The sequence below is a fragment of the Schistocerca piceifrons genome, chromosome 4, assembly GCF_021461385.2.
Source record: "Schistocerca piceifrons isolate TAMUIC-IGC-003096 chromosome 4, iqSchPice1.1, whole genome shotgun sequence".
Lineage (NCBI taxonomy): Eukaryota > Metazoa > Arthropoda > Insecta > Orthoptera > Acrididae > Schistocerca > Schistocerca piceifrons.
The window spans coordinates 191865598-191888224 of record NC_060141.1 but is presented as its reverse complement, the minus strand read 5'-3'; the positions used below and the strand labels follow the sequence as shown (position 1 = coordinate 191888224).

Sequence of the window (22627 nt, the reverse complement as noted above, 5' to 3'; positions counted from 1 at the left end):
ACTTCCAAAATGGATAATTCTGTAAACGGTTCACACACTGCCGTGGTTAAAGTACACTGAACAGCAAAATGGTGCTATCCAAAACGTGCACCGAGGCAACTGGTGCACCATGGGCCATAGACAACAGGAGTGAAAAATGACTGTGGAGATGTTTATGGAGAAACAGGTGTGCAACATATCAACCAAATCAACCAGGGGGTTACCAACAGTGTCTCCTCGATGGGGCCTCTACAGCATGTGCCTGGTTGATGCAACCATGTTAACTGCTGTTCATTGGTGATGAAGACTAGAATTTATACCTAAATATCAGAACTGGACATACACTACGTGGTGACAGGTGTCCTCTTCAGAAAAATCACATTTTATGCACCATCAGATACATGGCCATTGGAATATACAGTGTGAATCACTTGAAATCAAACAGCCTGCAACAACTGTTGGAAGGATCCGGGCTGGAGGAGCAAGCATTATGGTCTTTAGAACATTTTAATCATTCTGTAAGGGACACAGGATCAATACAATTATGCATTTATGATTGGTGACCATATCCATCCCTAAATGGAATTTGCTTTTCTTAGGCACAATGGCCTTTGCCAGCAGGACAATGCAATGTGCCCCACAGCTCGCAGTGTATGTGTACGGTTCGAAGAGGACAAGGACGAGCTTACGTTTACCCCCCCCCCCCCCCCAATCAAAGACCTTGTAACTAAACTGAATCAATGATCTGTGGAACCATCTCGATCATGCTCATGCTCAACCAAGAAACCTAGTGCAGCTGGCCATAGGTCTGAAGTCAGCATGGCTTCAAATCCCTGTCTGCACATTTACTGACTATTTTGCTATTTTCTTATAGACAACTGTGCCATCTGCAAACAGTCTTAGGGAGTGCCTGACACTTTCTGCTAGATCATTTTCATCTGTATACAATGCAAAAAGTAATGATCCTATCACATTTCCTATGGGTACTCTGGAGATTGTTTTAACATCCACGTTTTCTACAAAGCTGTGGTTCTTTCTTACTAAATTAACAGAAATAATTTCCATAAAATTTGATGTTATCTAAATAGAAGTGCACTCTCTGGAGTGAGCGTGTCCAGTTTTGTGAAGTTTTATAAGCTGATGTCCTTACTGACTGGAAACGGAACTTTCCTTTTTGTCTTTAAAATGTTCATAGATATTGAAGTGTTTAAGCATGTACACTACAGACAAAACAACAGGACAACAATACAAACAAGGAAAAAATGTATGTTTTATAGGGTTGCATTCGCAAATCGTGTTTACTAGCACGTCCCATGTGATGCAGGCACTGTCTCTCATGAGGTTAGATTTCCCGTCCATGTTAGCAGCCTTGTCCTTTATGAGGATGGCTGCTCTGTCATGGTCTCTGAATGTATCCTTGGCATAGGACTCCTGGAGCAGTTTACTGTAAGGAATGGTCTGCTATCCTAAGGGGCAGATGAGAAGACATCATAACAAGAAATTCACTTGCTCAGATTCCCAAAGCACCCTTTTTGCTATTGTTCAGATGTCTAAGATGTCGTTCTTATCTTGCAAAAGCAGGAAAAGGAAATAAATTTCTGTTGGATTGCTGAGCACATAATGACCTGGGAAGGGAACCTGTCAACAAGGCTTATTCCCCTCAACTTCCTGCAAGCTGTTTCGTTCCAATGTGGACAGGCAATCACCAATGTGACCCAGAAGATGAATTGTTAGTACGAGGAGCAACAAGATGCAGTCAGTGAAACCTTTCGTGTGACTGTGGCTTACCAACTTTCAAAAATGATGCGCTGCGGAAATGGCTCTTCCAAGGCCATAAGTAAGTTGTTTCCCCTTAACACGTGGCTTCATCTTATGGTAGGAGTGTGTCAAAGATGTGCAACACAGCTTTCAATACTGGATTTTTAATTGTGTGTTTTTTGTATGATGACCTGAGAGCAGACCTACATATCTCACAGAACCTGCCCTCTATTTTAGATGACAAAGATGAGAGGTTCGTGTTTTAAGGTTGTGTGTGTCATCAGGGCTTCTTCCCAAAACATTTGGTTTGAGATTTTAGTGTATTGCAGAAGTTCTTTGATCACCCAATCATTTATAAGTCATCTGGCCCTTTTTTGAAAGTATCTGTGCTGCTATTTTATACAATTACTTCAGGTGTTTTATCTGAATTTTATGAAAGATCTTCCAAGAATCTCTTGATGTCAGTGTCGTGTTTTAAAATCATGTATGATTGTACTGTTTGTTTTAATTTTTAACTAGATTTTTCACCTACTTTTTCTGTGCAACGGTGCTAATGACCTGACCATTTAGTGTCCAAAACTACTAAATTCTAACAGCAGTCAAGGTCTAAATTCAAATTGATGATTAATTTTAGTCTTCACAGACACACTATAAAATCCCATGAGAAATGAGACTGATTTCCAAGCAGTTTAGGCAATTTGTGTAAACTGTCACTGAACTTTATGTTACCAAGAGATTTCTGAGTCTTTAAAGGTACACTTACGTGGGTCATAAAAATTGCATATTGCTGACAATATATCCCAACATTTTTGTATGGCAACATAGCAGCAATACAAATTGCAGCCAATATACTACAACCTTACCAGCCACTATTGCCCGGTAATGTCTAGGGTAATACATTTTTGGACTAGAAGTGTTGAAGGGGCCACAGTACTGCCACGAAATGCAAGGATAGGAGCTAGTGGAAGTGACTGGAGGTCTGCTGCTTTTAAATCATACCAGGAATAAAACGAGAAATAAAGAGAGACTTTTGGATATATGCTCTGTCTTAAGTAAGTGGAATGCTTAAAAAAAATGTAACTCGTGAACTGATACTTGATACATATCTTTTCTGGAATTTTATCAAAATGTAGAAACAATTTCGAGTATATTGTACAAGCAATTGGTCCAAGATGGCTGAAACCAATAGAATAAAAGAAACTAAACCAGTTGTAACCCGACTGGCAATCACTCTTCAGTTTTTAGCAACTCTTGATTCGTACAGAAGTTTAATGTACCACCAGAGTGCACTACACATAAGCCTCTTGGTACATGAAGTATGAAGTGCTTTGATAACACAAGAAGTATTTCACTATGGTAAGTCTGAAATAAGAGTACATTTTATTTATATTGTTGCACACCAAAATAGCAAGGGAATGAGAGAGAGAACATTCTTGTAAAGCCAAGATAGCAAGGGAATGGAAGAGAGAAGATTCTTCTAGGGCCCTACAGCCTGGCATTGCTCAAGTGCACGGAACTATCACCACGAGCTAGTCACTAGACACAAACATTTCGAAACGATCAGTCAGCCACAAAAACTATGATATCAACACCTGCCTCTGTTTTTCTCATAACATTATGTAGTAGGTATTAAGTAGGTTGCTACAACACCTATCACACGTTTGACAAAGCTGTTGTGATAGTGAAACAAATGCATTAACCCAATACAGCAAAACTGAAGACTGACAATGACTCATAATGAGCAATTCTGTCACTATAAAAGTGGCCCCTCAATGCTATAAATGCTCCACCCCACAAGCCTAGATGCAGTTGATCAGTAGGATTGATGGCATTTACGTCTTCGCACTCCATTCTCTGATTGTCATCTTATAACATCCTGTGTGAGATTGTTCCAATACTGTTCATACTCTCGCTCCCTTATGTGATGACCACAAATATGAAAACAAAGATAACTACAAACTAGCATCCAGTACTCAAGCCACCACTGCTCGTAGTCCACAAGTCTACCATCACAGTTCCAGTCCAGGGCACAACGGCATCACGACATTCGACATCGCTCTCCATCTGATGGGACAAAACAGGCAGACCTGAGAGGAACCGAGGACTCTCAGGGCAGTGTGTGAGCCAAACACATACAGTACAATGTTATGGTGTCTTTTGTAGCAGACCAACTGATGGTAAGTGCCAATTGGTGGGCAACATGCCTCACTCAGTCACCGGCTTGTGCTTGGAACTGATGCAGCGATGCTTGGCAGCCCTGATTCTGCCTCTAGATCCAGCAGATTTCATTCCGAGGAATATATGAAGTAATATTTAATCTTGTTTTATTTGCAATGACACCACACACTTTGTTGTATCACCATCCTGATGAAATGGCACAGCTTTCCAGTCAGCACACAGAAACATATGAGGGTGGTTTGAAAATTTCTCAGAATGGAGTACAAAAAAAAAGTACTTACATTGCTGAATTTTTTTTTATTTTTCAACGTATTCTCCTTTAAATTAATGCACTTGGTCCAACAATATTCCAGTGCCTTGATCCCATCTATAAAATGAGTTTCCTCCAGGCCTGCAAAATAGCTGTCAACTCCAGCAATCAGTTCTTTGTTTGAAGTGAATCTTCGTCCAACAAGAAAAATTTTCAGTTTTGGGAAGAGATGGAAATCTGATGGAGCCATATCAGGTGAATAAGGTGGGTGTGGCAACAATTCATAACTTAGTTCATGTAATTTTGCCATGTCCATTCTCATGCATTTTTGATCCAGTGCCAAGAGCCACAGCATCCATCTTGCAGATATTTTTGTCGTATCTAATTCTTCAGTTAAAACATGATATGCCCTTTCAAATGACATCTGGAAAGCATGAGCAGTTTCACACACTTTCAATCTGTGATCCTTCACGACTATTTTGTGCACTTTTGCAATGATTTCTTGGCCGACCACTGTGCGCATCATCATCTAAGCTCTCCCGACCAAATTTAAATTCATTTGTCTGCGTGGCAATAGTTGAATATGAAGAAGCAGATTCACCAGTGTATTCTTGAAATCTGCATGAATGTCCTTTGCTTTCATACCTTTCTTTATGAAGTACTTAATCACTACTCAAATCTTTATTCCCCCCCCCCAATCTTCGGAAATCACTACGCAGAAACAACAACAGAGCCACGTCACCGCTGCAGCTCTCTTCCAAGAGCACTGACGTGGCACATGTTTAAAGGCAACAGTCCAATGACCATCACATGAACAACTTGTTGCGCTAGCACTGACCTCTCATGGTGATTACGAGAACTTTTCAAACCATCCTCATAAAGCAGCTCACGAGACTGTGTTTCTGACCTTATCAGCAACAGCTTGACAACTGACCTTTTGTATACATTGATTGCATCCCAAAACTCTGATCAAAGATTAATTGAATTTACGAAATTTATAGTTCTCTTGTTAGTCCACTTCTCCACTGCTGCACACACACACACACACACACACACACCACACACACACACACACACACACAAAAAAAAAAAAAAAAAAAAAAAAAAAAAAAAAAAAAAAAAAAAAAAAAAAACAACACATACACACACTAGACAAGACAGGTGGCTAGATGCATGAACACAAATTTTTAAAATTAGAACAAACGTGAATTTTTTTCCACTTACATGCTTGACTGCACCATTGTGGATGAGAAAAGTAGGAAACAAAGATGACAGCAAGAAGGAAGCATTTACATAGAAGGTAGGAGATTAAATATTGCCCTGCAATATGAAATTTTCTCTACCTTTGGTTGGCAACACCAGCAACCTCTTAGCAATATATCGACAAATACCAGCAGTACACATCCATATTAGTGGAAAGTATGGTTTTCTTAAATGCACCTTAAGAGAAGATTTCTGTCACAGAAAGCTGGGCACTTAAAATACCATCAACAGAATTTTGATGCGTGTAATCTATTGACAAAAACCCAATGAGACTTTCAAGAATTATTATGCCAGTACAGCTTATACACACATATGTAGAGAATGGCCTTTGAAGTGTGGAGATGTGGTATGATATTTACATTAAAAAATTAAAAAATTATAAAGACCCACCCACTGGTTTTTGCATTCTGAATTACTTCAGTCATTCCAATATTTGGAAACAGTATTAACGAATGGGATTAATCGATACTTTCAAAATATCCTCCTCTGGTTTCCTTTGCTTCTTCAGAGTATCAACAATGTATTGCTATTTTATCTCCACCTTTCACACAACTTGCATTATCTGAACATAAAACATTTTACAGGCATTCAGAGATACCGACACACATAACACAGAGAGAGAATTCATTTTATACCTTACATTTTTGTGTTAAATATAATTGCATGAACCATTTTCTTTCACTCCTTCCGTATCTCTCTTTCTGATATTTGTGTACATTAACTCTTCATCCTTTCTGTATATTCCTTACCCATGAAATCAAGATGTTGGCTGTTAAGAGTAAAAGAAGCTAGATAAATTTCATTGTAATTTTCCTACAGACATTTTTAAATTAAATGGTTATCCAATATGGTATCAATGGGTTTTCAGTATTCTGTGATTATTTTACATGCAGTTTTCTTGATCTGCTTAACTACATTAAATGCAAAACCATCTCATATTTTACAGGTGTGCTACACACAGGAAGCAACAACTGTGTGTGCACATTCTGGTCAATGTTGCTGATGTTGGTGCATATATGCACAAGATGTATTTGCTTGTGTTTTCCTTGCTGAACACAGCCTGGCCAAAAGCTATAATGTGTAACAATCTTTTCATTGTGGCTGTCTGAACTCAACAGGGTCATCTTTATGGAGAGTGGCAATCCCTCCTTTTCCCAATATTGTTGATTTTCCAACATGGAGTTTCCATTGTTTGAACTCTGTATACAGGTAAACAATGTTTTTGAAGAAATGAAAGAATTCCACGACAAGGAAAATATCAACTTGTCTTTTTCAGTTCTGTCCAGCTGCTTATTCAGAAGTAACAAGAATTTAGTTTTCATGTCTCTTTTACGCATGTGAAATTTTCCTGAAATGGGAGAGCACAGATTGAAAAAATATCCCATCACCACATGACTTTCCTAAAAAAAAAAAGTTAGCTATATTTTGTATGCAGCAATGCATGACTTAAAAAGCACCAAATGTTAACTGTCCAGCAACTACATTCTTCATTGGAAACTTTTCAAAATATGCCCAGTGGTTTATTTATTTTTGAAATATCACAACAAATGTGGCAGCAGCGAAAAGAAAACCAGTTCATTACCAAGCAATGATGTGTAACTATAGGACATAAAAAAAATAAAAAAATGTTTTTAACCAAATAGTTGCCTTAGAATCCAATGAGAATGACTGCATTGCGGGGAACATAGGCGTATCTAGAAACCATGGTTTTTAATTATTTACACATGTAGTAAAAACTTTACAGAGAAACTAAGTAGAGAGACAAATGTAGCTTTGCTTCATTTACATTTTTTTATGCACATCTAATGAAACTAAACTTATATCTTAAGACACAATTGCATGAAGCAACCAGCACTCCCTGCTGCACCAGGCAATACCATACAGTAACATGGCAATGCCTTATCGCTGTCATCCCAATGCTAACCAGTTAAGTTGCTTCAACTACTTTTGTAAGTGCTCAACCAATGTCTGGCCACAGAGAAGCATTCACCTCGCGACTCAGCACCAACCAGGACAGGAGCAACTGAATCACATCCTCCACCAGGGTTTCGACTATCTCTCATCGTGCCCTGAAATGAGTGTCCACCCACTATCCTTCCCAGTGGTATTCCACCACCGACCGAACCTACACAATATTCTTGTCCATCCCTACAAAAACCGTGCTCCCAACCCATTGCCTCATGGCTCATATTCCTGTAACAGACCTAGATGCAAGCCCTGTCCCATACATCCTACCACCACCACCACCACCTACTCCAGTCTAGTCACTGTCATCACCTATCCCATCAAAGGCAGGGCTACCTGTGAAACCAGACATGTGATCTTCAAGCTAAGCTGCAACCACTCTGCTGAGTTCTGTGTGGGCATGAGAACCAACTATCTCTCTATATGAATGACCAACAATGAACTGTGGCCAAGAAACAGTGGGCCACCCAGTTGCTGAGGAAGCTGTCCAACATATTCTCTATTTCAATGGCTGCTTCACAGCCTACGCCATCTGGATCCCTCTCGCCAACACCAACTTTTCTGAATTGCGCAGGTGGGAACTCTCCCTACAACATATCCTACATTCCCATGAACCACCTGTCCTCAACCTTCTTTACTCATTGTCCTTTACCCACCTATCCACCTTCCCTGTTCCCATTCCAGTTCTACACAGCCCTCTATTCCACCAACACACCCATAGTCTTTTTACTTCTCTACTTTCCTCCTGCCACACCCTCCCCCTCGTCCTGCCCTCTGTCTAGCCTCCCAACTGCACCTAGCTGCCCTACCCTCTCCCAACCTAGTCCCTGTATGATCCCACAAGCAGCACTTTACTGTCCCCTGCTATCCCTCCTCTTCCCCACCCCAGCTGCCTCCTTACCTCCACCATCCAGTCTGCTCCTCCCATCATGCACTGCTGCTTGTAATCTGGGCTTGGCAGCCAGAGACTGTGGTCACGTGTGCACGAATTGCGTTTGCATAAGTGTATGTTGTCTAATTCTGATGATGGCCGGTTTGGTCAAAAGTTTTGTTTGACAGTGTTTTTGTTGTGCCTATCTGCAACTCAACCTCTTGCCTATCTGCAACTCAACCTCTCCATATGTGGTGAGTAGCAACTATCCTTCTCATAATATTGTCGTTCCATCATGGATTTTCCATTGTTTGAAATTATTACATTATAAATTTGTTTTCAGTATTATTTTCCATTCTGAACGTTCTTAGTTCAATGTTTCTTAGTATGGTATTTTTCTTTCAGGATGTTCTGAAAGGTAATTGATATATTTTGTAACCTAGTGTAATTTACAATGCTGGTAAGATCACATGATGCACATTATTCATAAACTGAGTACTCTGTTTTCACCAGTGTTAAATTTGGAATGCATTTAAGCCCCTCCACAAACACCAGCTAGTCCAATAACTGTAAGTAATGTGACAAATGAATGTTCATTGAGTCAGTTTCATTGAACCCACACATTTCTTACATAAATAGAGAACTAGGCAAGTCAGCGAATCTTACCTCCTTGCTGGCTTTACAATTACAGAACAGCAATGTCAGAAAAATGAAGTAACTTAAGTAAAAAGATATTTACAGGTGATACAAATTTAATGTCAGGCATAATTCTTACCTCCAACACCCCATCCAACAACACCCATTCCATTTATCATTGTAGTATGAGAATCAGTGCCTACAACTGAGTCAGGGTATAGTACTTCTGAGTCACTGAACACAACTCTTGCCAAATATTCCAGATTCACTTGATGCACAATTCCTGAACCCGGAGGCACTATTAACATGTTACGAAATGCCTTTGCTCCCCACTGAAAGGAACATTACATAAAAGAAGTTATATTTCCACTCAAAGCACTCTTTACATGTAATGTGAAACAGTTAAAAATAAAACACTTAAGTAGTAGGTATAACAATCATAGTGATGCTATGGGATATGGAAATATATTTACTCTAGCCAACATACAATGTTGCACCACTACTGACCACTAATACCCATCTTGTTTGCATCAGGCGTGAGGAAGCAAATTGCCGTCTGCCTACTTCTATATGCATTTTATCTTCAACATCCTCATTTTGGTCCTTATACAGAACATGCAACTGATACAACAGAACTGTTTTCCAGCATGTCTGAAATACTAGTACTCAGTAATAAACAATCAAATGCAGATGGATTAGGTTCACCTCTGCACACACTGCATGCACCACCACCAGACACTAGTTTAAAAAATACAAGCCCTAAAGAGATTGCAAAATTCATCAGGTCACTAAAAAGTAGTAATTCTGTTGGTTATGATGGTGTTTCTATAAGCTACCTTTGCAATAAATCAATGACTCAGGGGTTACTTCCTGGATTTATCTCTGGATAAATGTTGCATCACAGGAATGTTTTGGTCTACAGCAAGTCGTAAAACAATTAAGAGTTATTGGCATTGAAATACCTGCTTCTAGTAGGAGTCTATCGACAGGGCTCATTAAGAAAGCTACAGTCACAAGGCAACTCCTTTGTGGTGCACATGGTTATTTTAGGCCTACATAGAAGATGCTGCTGATCCATAAGTGATACTTATGGTCTAACTGGGTTAATATTTCTATTTGCTCCCCAAGAAGTGTTCCTCAGGAAGAAAAAGGTAGTTTAATTTCTGGTTACTGGTTGTCTTTAACTGCTTTCTGGGCAGTAATCTTTGTCATTTTGCAGTCAAAGTCAGTCCTAGAAAATGACATTTGTCTATCACTCCAGCCTCTAGATTTATTTCAGGGTGTGAGTGATGGGAACAAATTGTGCTGAAGCACCTAATACATGATTCTATATGCAAAATAAAAAGACATGATGATGTGTTCATAACCATGTCTTTTGAACGACCAGTTGAAAATGTTCTGCTGAGGATAGTGACACAGGACTCTAGTAAACACAGAAATTGCCAACATATAAGGCTGATGATACATTTCATCACGAAAAAGGGGCACTTGTTTTTATAGTAACTGCAATGAAGGTAGCACTCAAGACTGAAGGATCCTGTTTTCTTGTACATGTTGATTACTAAAAGCCATTTCAATTCACTCATAAATACCAGCGGAGTAAGAATTTTAATAAAAGTTGGTAGTTAGCATCACAAGTGTAACATAGGTAAGATATGGTGTCACCATGTTGTATCGTATGCCTTTGTGAGTCAAGGAAGACTGGCACCTGTATCAACATAGATTGGAGGCCTCCCTGACGGCATTCCAGTCATGAATGGTGTGTAAATCTAGATCTTAGAAAGCCATACTGAAATGATAAAAGCAAATTTCTTGCTTCCAGACATCAGCAAAGTCTGAACATTTGTTCTAAACTGTTTGCATATATTCACCATTAAACTAACCTGTGTGTAGCTGTCTACAATGTGGGGTATTTCACCAGGTTTCAATATTGGTACAATGATACTTTTTGTCCTTTAAGGGACAAAACACCCTCTCACAAAATTTTGTTAAACACACAATACTTTGTTTGCTATAGTTACTAAGGTTGTGAACATTTCGTTGCGTATGTTATCTGGGCTGGGGATGTATATTTGCATTATGTACGGCCACTGTTGAATTCTCTGTCTGTATAAAGGGGTAATATAGGTCTATCTGTTGGGTGCTCAAGATCAAGTGCTAGATTTCTTTAACATTCAATCCTGAGTATAATCTAGGTGAAAATTGGAGGACACAGTATGCCAACAATAATTCAGCTACATCAAAAGAACTGATATGAAGTTCTCTTTGTTCTAAAATTTCAGGTATTTGGCCTGGAAGAGTGAACATTAATGCATTTTAATTTTGTCTACACATGGACGTCTGTTGTATGTGCACCTACTGAAGCAATTTACGTGGCCTGTTCAAAGAATTCCAGAACTTCCTCCGCAAAATCTTCCTATGCTTACCTTTTACTTATTGTCCATCGTCTCCTTCAAAATACCGTTCTCCACAACTGATACACAGCTCCCAATGCCATTTCCACTTCCAGGTGCAGTCTCAGTACACCTCTTGCGTGAGTGCGTAAAATGGCGTCTGCAAATTCTCTTTTTTGCCAGGTCTGGAGAGTATAGAGGATGAGGCAGTACAGCAATATCATTTTTTGTGCAATAGTCACGCACCAACAGGAATGAACGGGGGGGGGGGGGGGGGGGGTGTTTATCGTGATGCAAGAGCTGTGAATTGTCTCACCACATTTTTGGTTGTTTCCTTCTGACCGGCATCACAACACATCCCGATAGTACCGCTGATTAACAGTTTGTCCCTGTGGAATGAATTCATGAAGAACTAATCCTTCAAAGTCAAGGAAAAGTATTCAAACTGCTTTGATATTGGACTTGATTTGATGAGCAGTTTTTTGTCTATGAGAACTTGAGAACCTTTGCTGAACCGTTGTGAAGACAAACTCGGTCTCAACATCATACTCATAGACCCACTTCTCGTCACCAGTTATGATTCTCATTCTCATTTGCATGATCAAAAAGCTCTTCACAGATTGCGAGACAAAGATCTATCTGGGCTTGACTCACGAGCCATGGGACGAACTTGGTGGCAACACAATGCATTCCAATATCCTGTGTCAGGATTTCATAACACGAACCAACTGAAACATTAGATCTTCTGCAATCTTTCAGACAGTCAGTCTTCATCTGGCACAGATAATTTCATTGACGATTCTGTCATGAGCGTTGTCGGTAGATGTCAAAGGGCTTCCTGAACGAAGGTCATCTTTAACTTCCGTTGGCAATTTTTAAACCGCGTGAACCATTCTTAGCACCGAGTATAGCTGAAGCACTCAACACAGTAGGTTCCTGCATCATTTAGTGTGTGTCTGTAATGGTTTTATTAAGCTTCATGCAAAATTTCACACTGACGCATTGCTCCTCTAGCTCTGCCATCGCTAAGTTCGCATACCATGCAACACAATGTTCTACTCAATATAGCATTGAACAATAACTAACAGACATACAACAATGAGACTTCCGGCAGGTACACATTACACACAGGCATATGCAGGGATGCCAACCACATTTCACTTTAACACACCATTAGCGCAAAGTTATGAATGTTACGGCATTTTTTGAGCAGACCTCGTATTGTTCACACCAAGTCTACTTTCGTTGTTTGATTAAATTCTGTGCTACTTCTCATAGCCATTAATTTAATTTCATATAATTAGCACAAGGCTGTCACCTTTGTCATAGTAATTCTCTTCACGTGTTTCTGATAGCTTCAACTTTTTTTAAGGCAATGGTGTCTGGAAGAATAGTGTACTGTTGTTACGCATTGCATGAGTAAATCCACAGTGCAAGCAGAGCACCGTCTTGCTGACGAATCTCGAGGCATGGTGATCCACATACTGTCACTGCAGGAACTTGGCTGATGACATACCCCACTGCTTCTGATGTTACATCAGCACGTGACAAGATACCATGATAGCCTTCTGTCGCCAGGTAGCAAAACACATAAATGGACTCAACGACCCATCCAATGGCAAAAAGTTCAGCAACAGAGCTCAGCAGACCTGTGTATTGGGTCAGGCAGCCGCTATGTACTCCTAAACTCAAATGTACGACACAATGGCGAGTCCACAGCTGCTGGCTAAAGTGGATGATTATACAGTCAGTGCGTAAACTTAAGAGCAAACAGCATTTGTGATGAAGGAAGTGGCCCCCATCAGAAGAATTCCACTACCAAAACCCACCTATCTTGCTGTGGCAACCCTCACCGCTTGCTGAATAAACTTGCAGCATCTAGGTGATAGAGTGGCTATGCTATTCTGGTAGACCAAATAATGATCCTCCACCTCTCAAAATAGACCACTGAAGCAGCCTGTTACAGTAACTACAATTGATGTTTCTTGCACTATCTCAGCAATGTCCTTCCCTTGAGATACTGTGACATATGCTTCAGAGCAGTATGCTTCTCAAATGGCTTTACTTATGGACCACCCATGTAGATTATCAGAATCTCACTGGAGATGGCATTGTGTCATGCATGCAAGATAAGGACTGTGTAATGTTAAGTTCATTGCAGAAAAGATGCCATACATGGTGCTAAAAAGCTGTGGAGTTGCTGCTTTCATCCTACAACAGTAAAAACCCATGAGGAGCTGCTCAGCTAGCTAAGACCTACTACCTGCATTCTGACTGCCTCCAGGTGATTCATCTACATCTACATGGATACACTGCAAACCACATTGAAGTGCCTGGGCAGAGGGTTCATCAAACCACCTTCACAATGATTCTCTATTATCAAACACGACACATAAAAACAAACACCTACATCGTTCTGTGTGAGCTCTGACTTTCATTATTTTATTATAATGATCATTTCTCCCTATGTAGGTTGGCATCAAACAAATGTTTTCGCATATGTAGGAGAAAGTTGGTGATCAAAATTTTGTGAGAAGTTTCTGCCGCAGCGAAAAACAACTTTATTTTAATAATGTCTGCTTTAAATCCTGTATCATGTCAGTGACGCTCTCCGCCCTCATTAATCCTATCTGGTAAGTAATACTCCAAAAGAGGCTGGGCAAGCATAGTGTAGGCCCTCTTTAGTAGATCTTCTGCATCTTAAGCAGAAGCCAATAAAATGCAGTCTTTGGCTCTTCTTCCGCACAACATTTTCCAAGCGATCCTTCCAACCTAAGTTGTTTGTACGTTTAATTCTAGTATTTAGCTGAATTTACAGCCTCTAGACTTTATTGATTTATCACATAACCGACATTTAATGGATTCCTTTTAGCACTCATGCGGACGACTTCACATTTTTCATTATTTAGTATTGATTGCCAATTTTTGCACCATACAGATATCTTTTATAAACCATTTTGCAATTGGTTTTGACCGTGGATGATGAAATCACCCAGCAACATAATGAGGAGCAGTTACTCATGAAACAGTTCTTCCACCTCTGCCTCAAGGAGGTATAAGCTACAGATCATTACTAAGGTAGGCAGTTGGGCTGTAATGGTTATGGCCTTGAGTGTGTGGTTCAGTAGCACGTGTTGGCTAGAAAGAACAATTATATTGTCTGTCTGAAAACTGAAAAGTAGCAGTGAGCAGCACTTGTGATGAGGGAAGTGGCATCTACCAGAACAATGACAAAACTCCTGCACAGGATGGTTAAGAAGCAACGTACTGTCTAATGTTGTTAATCTCTTTATGTAACCCTTTGTGCCCTCCTGCTTGGTCCTGTATGTTTCAATTCTGGTCTAAGTGCAGCTGGCACTTCATGTTATGGACTCTATTTACTTTCCTAACATATGAGCTGTTTATAGATCAGGCCACTAAAAATTTTATTCTCAGTAGCCAGTTACCAGATAAAAAGTAGTGGTGGTGCAGTATCAGGAGCAGGAAACTGAGGTGTCAAATGCAGCATTACCAGACTCGACAGAACACGGAGGTGTGGCAAGCTATTCGCTGTGTGCAGAGGCATTCCTCTGTAGAAACAAGCTTTTGTAACCTTATTTGTGTACATTTCATATTCTAGCAAACAACTTGAAGGTAAAATAGAGGAGCACAAATTTCAAGCTTTCAGGTAAATGAGGTAATGAAATGGGTCAGCTGTATCAATGAAACAACATACTGCATAAATAATGGTTCTGTATTCCACAAACCTCTCCAAGAAGTTATCTTCTATAGACTGCTCTATACTGCATAACGATTTCTCACAAGAATAAACTATTCACAAAGAAAGGAAAACAATGTCCCATCAACAATGAGGTCACTAATGACAGCGCACAAGCTTGGGTTGGGGAAGGATGGAGAAGGGAACTGGCTGTGACCTTTTCAAAGGAAACATTCTGGCATTTGCTTTAAGCAGTTTAGAGACACAAAGAAAACCCAAATTTTGGAGCCAGATAGCTGAATGTGGATTCAGTGTGTTACTGCTGTCGCTTTACTTTGTACTCATAATCCAACATCAAGAACACAAGGGAGTTCTTAGAGAAAGTAATGACTCCAACAGTGCAGCAAAGAAATTAAATATCATTATCCAAAATGTCACTGGATAAGTAACAATAAATTATTTTAACTGGCTCTGATACTCAAAAAGATATCATGATACTCTGATAATAGCAGGAAACAGTGTAACTAACTATTATGTACTCTAATATAACAACATGATTAAGCCAGTTTAACAAATAACAAAGCATGTAAATAAGTTAATAATGAATAAAACATGAAAATAAAGGAAGATTTGTTAGAAACAGTTTTCAAGTGCTCATACATACCTTAAGAAACATAAACCTCTCTTTATTTCGCTCAAATTCCATCTCTTGGTTCTTCTGAAGGGCATCATCCCTAGAAAATAATAAACCAATAACAAATGTGGAACTTTCCATTCTTCTTCTTCTTCTTCTTCTTCTTCTTCTTAAATAATAGTCTTGTGGTGCCACATCAAACAGAAATGACACTGAGCTTAGGGACTATTCCTGTACACCCAGGACCACAACTAACGAATAAAAGAATATTCTTTGCTTCTGGCACTAAAGGGGTGTGTAAAAATGAAAAATGAAATGTCGTGTGGCTAGGGCCTCCCGTTGGGTAGACATGTCGTCTGGTGCAAGTCTTTTGAGTGGACACCACTTCGGAGACTTGGGTGTTAATGGGGCTGACATGACGATGATTAAGACAGCGCTATACCCTGTCCCTGAGTGGAGAAAATCTCCAACCCAGCTAGGAGATAAACCTGGACCCCTTTGCATCCCATTCCGTCACGATGACCATTCAGCTATTAAGAAGGACAGGGTGTAATTTAAAACCCAGATCTAGGAAGAGGAGGATTGGGATTTAACATTCCATTGATGAGGTAATTAAAAATCCCTGCATTTGCCTTAAAATTCTAAGCAAATAAAAAACCTAAATCATGCGGTTTTACAGCAGAGCTTAACAAAACAATCCACTGACTGTCAGTGTTAGCACTCACACTCGCTCAGGTTCTTGCTCGCAAGAATAGCAGAACAATTGTTGTGTGATGGTGAGTGAGGGAAATGTGCACGCATCATGTGGCTGTGACAACACTTGAAAAGTGCCAACTGTGAAATCAGACGGGATCAGTTTTGGCAGCAATGCCATCTAATAGCAGCACTAGTGTGTAAGCACCGTGTAACACAACAATGTCTTCATGTTTCAATCTACAGTGCAAGGAATCTAACCATTTTACACAAAAAGATGGGTTCACAAAATGCTTACAAGGGAAACTCCCCAGTGCACCCCTTACATTCACTGGTAAAATGGTCCAGTGGATAACCCATCAAAAACTAAACACAGATAAAGTATGAACAGAAGAAGGTGGTGCACTGAACTGTAAGAAAAGAATGATGATGATGATGATGATGATGATGAGGAGGAGGAGGAGGAGGAGGAGGAGGAGGAGTTTGTGGGGTACTCAGCTGTGTGGTTATCAGCACCCATACAAATTCCCAATCTTTACACAGTCCAATTCCACCACTTTCACGAATGATGACAAGAACACAAACACCTGGTCCCCGGGCAAAGAAAATCTCCAATCCGGCCAGGAATCTAACCCGGGATCCCGTTCTGTAGAAAGAAAACAAAAAAAAATAAAAATTGTAAGCAGAATAGAAACAGCGAATGTTCCAAGCTAAAGATGTGCCACATCGAGCAATTTCCAAGAACCACAATGTCCTTGGTGTGTGGTCACGGTGTTGGCCTGCAAAGCGGGAGATTTGTGTTCAAATCTCCCTCATGCCCCCTCCCCCCTTTTTTCCACGAATTTATGAACCGTCCATCTGGTCATTGATGTGTGTGTTTTCCCTCTGTAGTTTTGGAAATTATCAAACTATAAATTGGCTATTATATATAAAAACAAAGATGAGGTGACTTACCGAACAAAAGCGCTGGCAGGTCGATAGACACACAAACATACACACAAAATTCAAGCTTTCGCAACAAACTGTTGCCTCATCAGGAAAGAGGGAAGGAGAGGGGAAGACGAAAGGAAGTGGGTTTTAAGGGAGAGGGTAAGGAGTCATTCCAATCCCGGGAGCGGAAAGACTTATCTTAGGGGGAAAAAAGGACAGGTGTACACTCGCACACATGCACATATCCGTCCACACATACAGGCACAAGCAGACATATTTAAAGACAAAGAGTTTGGGCAGAGATGTCAGTCGAGGCAGAAGTGTAGAGGCAAAGAAGTTGTTGAAAGACAGGTGAGGTATGAGTGGCGGCAACTTGAAATTAGCGGAGATTGAGGCCTGGCGGATGACGAGAAGAGAGGATATACTGAAGGGCAAGTTCCCATCTCCGGAGTTCGGATAGGTTGGTGTTGGTGGGAAGTATCCAGATAACCCGGACGGTGTAACACTGTGCCAAGATGTGCTGGCTGTGCACCAAGGCATGTTTAGCCACAGGGTGATCCTCATTACCAACAAACACTGTCTGCCTGTGTCCATTCATGCGAATGGACAGTTTGTTGCTGGTCATTCCCACATAGAATGCATCACAGTGTAGGCAGGTCAGTTGGTAAATCACGTGGGTGCTTTCACACGTGGCTCTGCCTCTGATCGTGTACACCTTCCGGGTTACAGGACTGGAGTAGGTGGTGGTGGGAGGGTGCATGGGACAGGTTTTGCATCGGGGGCGGTTACAAGGATAGGAGCCAGAGGGTAGGGAAGGTGGTTTGGGGATTTCATGGGGATGAACTAACAGGTTACGAAGGTTAGGTGGACGGCGGAAAGACGCTCTTGGCGGAGTGGGGAGGATTTCATGAAGGATGGATCTCATTTCAGGGCAGGATTTGAGGAAGTCGTATCCCTGCTGGAGAGCCACATTCAGAGTCTGGTCCAGTCCCGGAAAGTAGCCTGTCACAAGCGGGGCACTTTTGTGGTTCTTCTTTGGGGGATTCTGGGTTTGAGGGGACGAGGAAGTGGCTCTGGTTATTTGCTTCTGTACCAGGTCGGGAGGGTAGTTGCGGGATGCGAAAGCTGTTTTCAGGTTGTTGGTGTACTGATTCAGAGATTCCGGACTGGAGCAGATTCGTTTGCCACGAAGACCTAGGCTGTAGGGAAGGGACCGTTTGATGTGGAATGGGTGGCAGCTGTCATAATGGAGGTACTGTTGCTTGTTGGTGGGTTTGATGTGGACGGATGTGTGAAGTTGGCCATTGGACAGGTGGAGGTCAACGTCAAGGAAAGTGGCATGGGATTTGGAGTAGGACCAGGTGAAACTGATGGAACCAAAGGAGTTGAGGTTGGAGAGGAAATTCTGGAGTTCTTCTTCACTGTGAGTCCAGATCATGATAATGTCATCAATAAATCTGTACCAAACTTTGGGTTGGCAGACTTGGGTAACCAAGAAGGCTTCCTCTAAGAGACCCATGAAAAGGTTGGCGTACGAGGGGGCCATCCTGGTGCCCATGGCTGTTCCCTTTAACTGGTGGTATGTCTGGCCCTCAAAAGTGAAGAAGTTGTGGGTCAGGATGAAGCTGGCTAAGGTGATGAGGAAAGAGGTTTTAGGTAGGGTGGCAGGTGATCGGCGTGAAAGGAAATGCTCCATCGCAGCGAGGCCCTGGACGTGCGGAATATTTGTGTGTAAGGACGTGGCATCAATGGTTACAAGGAAGGTTTCCGGGGGTAACAGATTGGGTAAGGATTCCAGGCGTTCAAGGAAGTGGTTAGTGTCCTTGATGAAGGATGGGAGACTGCATGTAATGGGTTGAAGGTGTTGATCTACGTAGGCAGAGATACGTTCTGTGGGGGCTTGGTAACCAGCTACAATGGGGCGGCCGGGATGATTGGGTTTGTGGATTTTAGGAAGGAGGTAGAAGGTAGGGGTGCGGGGTGTCGGTGGTGTCAGGAGGTTGATGGAGTCAGGTGAAAGGTTTTGCAGGGGGCCTAAGGTTCTGAGGATTCCTTGAAGCTCCGCCTGGACATCGGGAATGGGGTTACCTTGGCAAACTTTGTATGTGGTGTTGTCTGAAAGCTGACGCAGTCCCTCAGCCACATACTCCCGACGATCAAGTACCACGGTCGTGGAACCCTTGTCCGCCGGAAGAATGACGATGGATCGGTCAACCTTCAGATCACGGATAGCCTGGGCTTCAGCAGTGGTGATGTTGGGTGTAGGATTAAGGTTTTTTAAGAAGGATTGAGATGCAAGGCTGGAAGTCAGAAATTCCTGGAAGGTTTGGAGAGGGTGATTTTGAGGAAGAGGAGGTGGGTCCCACTGTGACGGAGGATGGAACTGTTCCAGGCAGGGTTCAATTTGGATGGTGTCTTGAGGAGTCGGATCATTAGGAGTAGGATTAGGATCATTTTTCTTCGTGGCAAAGTGATACTTCCAGCAGAGAGTACGAGTGTAGGACAGTAAATCTTTGACGAGGGCTGTTTGGTTGAATCTGGGAGTGGGGCTGAAGGTGAGGCCTTTGGATAGGACAGAGGTTTCGGATTGGGAGAGAGGTTTGGAGGAAAGGTTAACTACTAAATTAGGGTGTTGTGGTTCCAGATTGTGTTGATCGGAATTTTGAGGTTTTGGAGGGAGTGGAGCTGGAAGTGGGAGATTGAGTAGATGGGAGAGACTGGGTTTGTGTGCAATGAGAGGAGGTCGAGGTTTGCTGGAAAGGTTGTGAAGGGTGAGTGAGTTGCCTTTCCGGAGGTGGGAAACCAGGAGATTGTTATTTTTGGAATGTTTATTGAAAACCTAACATTCAGTCACTATTTCCACAAATATAAGTACTAATCTAAAACCAAGATTGTAGAACCACTAGTTCAAACCATACACGCGACATCTAGCTATAGGGACTCCCTGTGTGTGTGTGTGTGTGTGTGTGTGTGTGTGTGTGAGTGAGTGATATATATATATAAACAAAGATGAGGTGACTTACCGAACAAAAACGCTGGCAGGTCGATAGACACACAAACAAACACAAACATACACACAAAATTCAAGCTTTCGCAACAAATTGTTGCCTCATCAGGAAAGAGGGAAGGAGAGGGGAAGACGAAAGGAAGTGGGTTTTAAGGGAAAGGGTAAGGAGTCATTCCAATCCCGGGAGCGGAAAGACTTACCTTAGGGGGAAAAAAGGACAGGTATACACTCGCACACACGCACATATCCATCCACACATACAGACACAAGCAGACAGACGGAAATATGTCTGCTTGTGTCTGTATGTGTGGATGGATATGTGCGTGTGTGCGAGTGTATACCTGTCCTTTTTTCCCCCTAAGGTAAGTCTTTCCGCTCCCGGGATTGGAATGACTCCTTACCCTCTCCTTTAAAACCCACTTCCTTTCGTCTTCCCCTCTCCTTCCCTCTTTCCTGATGAGGCAACAATTTGTTGCGAAAGCTTGAATTTTGTGTGTATGTTTGTGTTTGTTTGTGTGTCTATCGACCTGCCAGCGTTTTTGTTCGGTAAGTCACCTCATCTTTGTTTTTATATATAATTTTTCCCACGTGGAATGTTTCCTTCCATTATATATATATATATATATATATATATATATATATATATATATATATATATATATATATATATACATATATATATATAGAGCGGGAGGGGGGGGGGGGTGTCCCTTAGAAAGGTAATGACTTAATGAATCCAATATTACAAGTGCTGATGTATAACTATTTTGCCTCTTGTCAGTATGGAATAAATTTATTTCCAAGTGAACTAAATTCCTTGTGTTCCATCACATCATTTGTCTCTTTACGGAAATGGAGACAAAGTTAATACTAAGTCAAGCACTAGTCTCTCTCTCTATCTGTATCTGTATCTCTCTCAGGCAATCAGGCTGAAAAGTCTGAATCAATCGACATTTTTGAAATATCATTGAGAACCGGAAGATACTGATGAAAGGACTAAATGAAAATAAAAATCTAAGCCATTCCTTTAATAGTAATAATTCTGTGTACCCACTAACGTGGTGCATGCCTTTCAATTGAATGCCACTTCGGCAACTTGCGTGTCCCTAACCTAACCGAGTTACCAACTGGGCAATTGGGGAAAGAGTTCCGACAGTTTAACATGGAACCTGAACCATTTGTCATTTTTGGTGACCAGGCCTAACATCCCTTTAACGACGATGAGATTCACAAAGTAAAAAAAATAGCCAAGGCTGAAGGAAACGATGGAATTTATCCCCAATTTGTTAAAAATCTGGTCCTGTGAGACAGAAAATAGCTCACATAATTCTACTCAATTTAAAAAGAGATCAAACATTAGCAATTCTAAAACGAGGTAACTCCACAAGTTAGTGTCCCACTGCATCGCTCAGTATACAGGATGAAGAAAAAATCCAGCACTTGGCTGTGGACATGCAATTCCTGATACCAATTTAAGACAAAAGGTTGCCTAGCAAAACCTAGTTCTGCAAATAGGTTTGATAGAAATTTGAGCCCTATGTCAGAGCTGTCTCATTAGGTCAGCGAGAAAAGGTAATGCCGTGTGGGACAAATATGCAGACTCGCCAATATTCAAGTCACATTTATACCAAACTTTTTTTTAATATATTATTCAGTTAAAGCTTCAAATTGTATACAACTTACACCTCCACAGTGCAGTATTTTTTTCTGTTAATGTTCCCTTTATTTAAACATTAACACATAACATGAACTATTCATGGACGTAAATGACTATTCATGGACGTGAATGACTACTTTTTCATCCTTGACACAAATGAATCCAACAGAAAATAATAATGGATCCCATGAGAGTGGAAAAAAAAGAGCCACAGTAGGTAAGCTGCACTATATTGCACTTTACACTATGCACAATAATTCCATTCTGTATGTTTAACATCCAGGCTTACCTTCACAGAGCTGGTACATGCAAAGAAGATGTTCAAGGCAACAACCTCACATTTGCAAACACTTCGCCACTAGCTGGATCATACTTTGCTGGACCCTACGCAACACACCTGCATCCACCATTGCCAAAGTCGAATGCACGCAAGCTATTAGGTCATGTACATCCACGGGTGGAGTACTATAATCTTGTTCCGTTAACTGTCTCCACAAATAAAAATCTAGTGGATTGAGGTCCGTGGAACATGTAGGCCTGAGCACTAGACCCCCACGACCAATCCACTACCCTGGAAACACTTCACTTAAATAGTTATGCACATTCCTTCCCAAGTGTGGCAGTGCACCATCATGCCGAAACTATAGATGACACTGGACAGCAACTGGAATGTTTTTTAATGTGTCAGGCAAAGTATTGAAAAGAAACATACGATA

At 41.1% G+C, this 22627-nt stretch overlaps 1 protein-coding gene across 1 annotated transcript in view; it reads right to left on the bottom strand.

Annotated features, from left to right (window-relative positions):
- The window catches only part of LOC124794653 (cytoplasmic aconitate hydratase-like), a 327246-nt gene that overhangs the window by 193355 nt on the left and 111264 nt on the right, over window positions 1-22627 (bottom strand). The window contains exons 5-6 of the mRNA XM_047258177.1: window positions 15655-15724; window positions 9040-9232 (exon numbers count right to left, since the gene is read on the bottom strand). Coding sequence (XP_047114133.1) covers window positions 9040-9232; window positions 15655-15724 — 263 coding nt within the window. The remainder of the gene's footprint in view (window positions 1-9039; window positions 9233-15654; window positions 15725-22627) is intronic.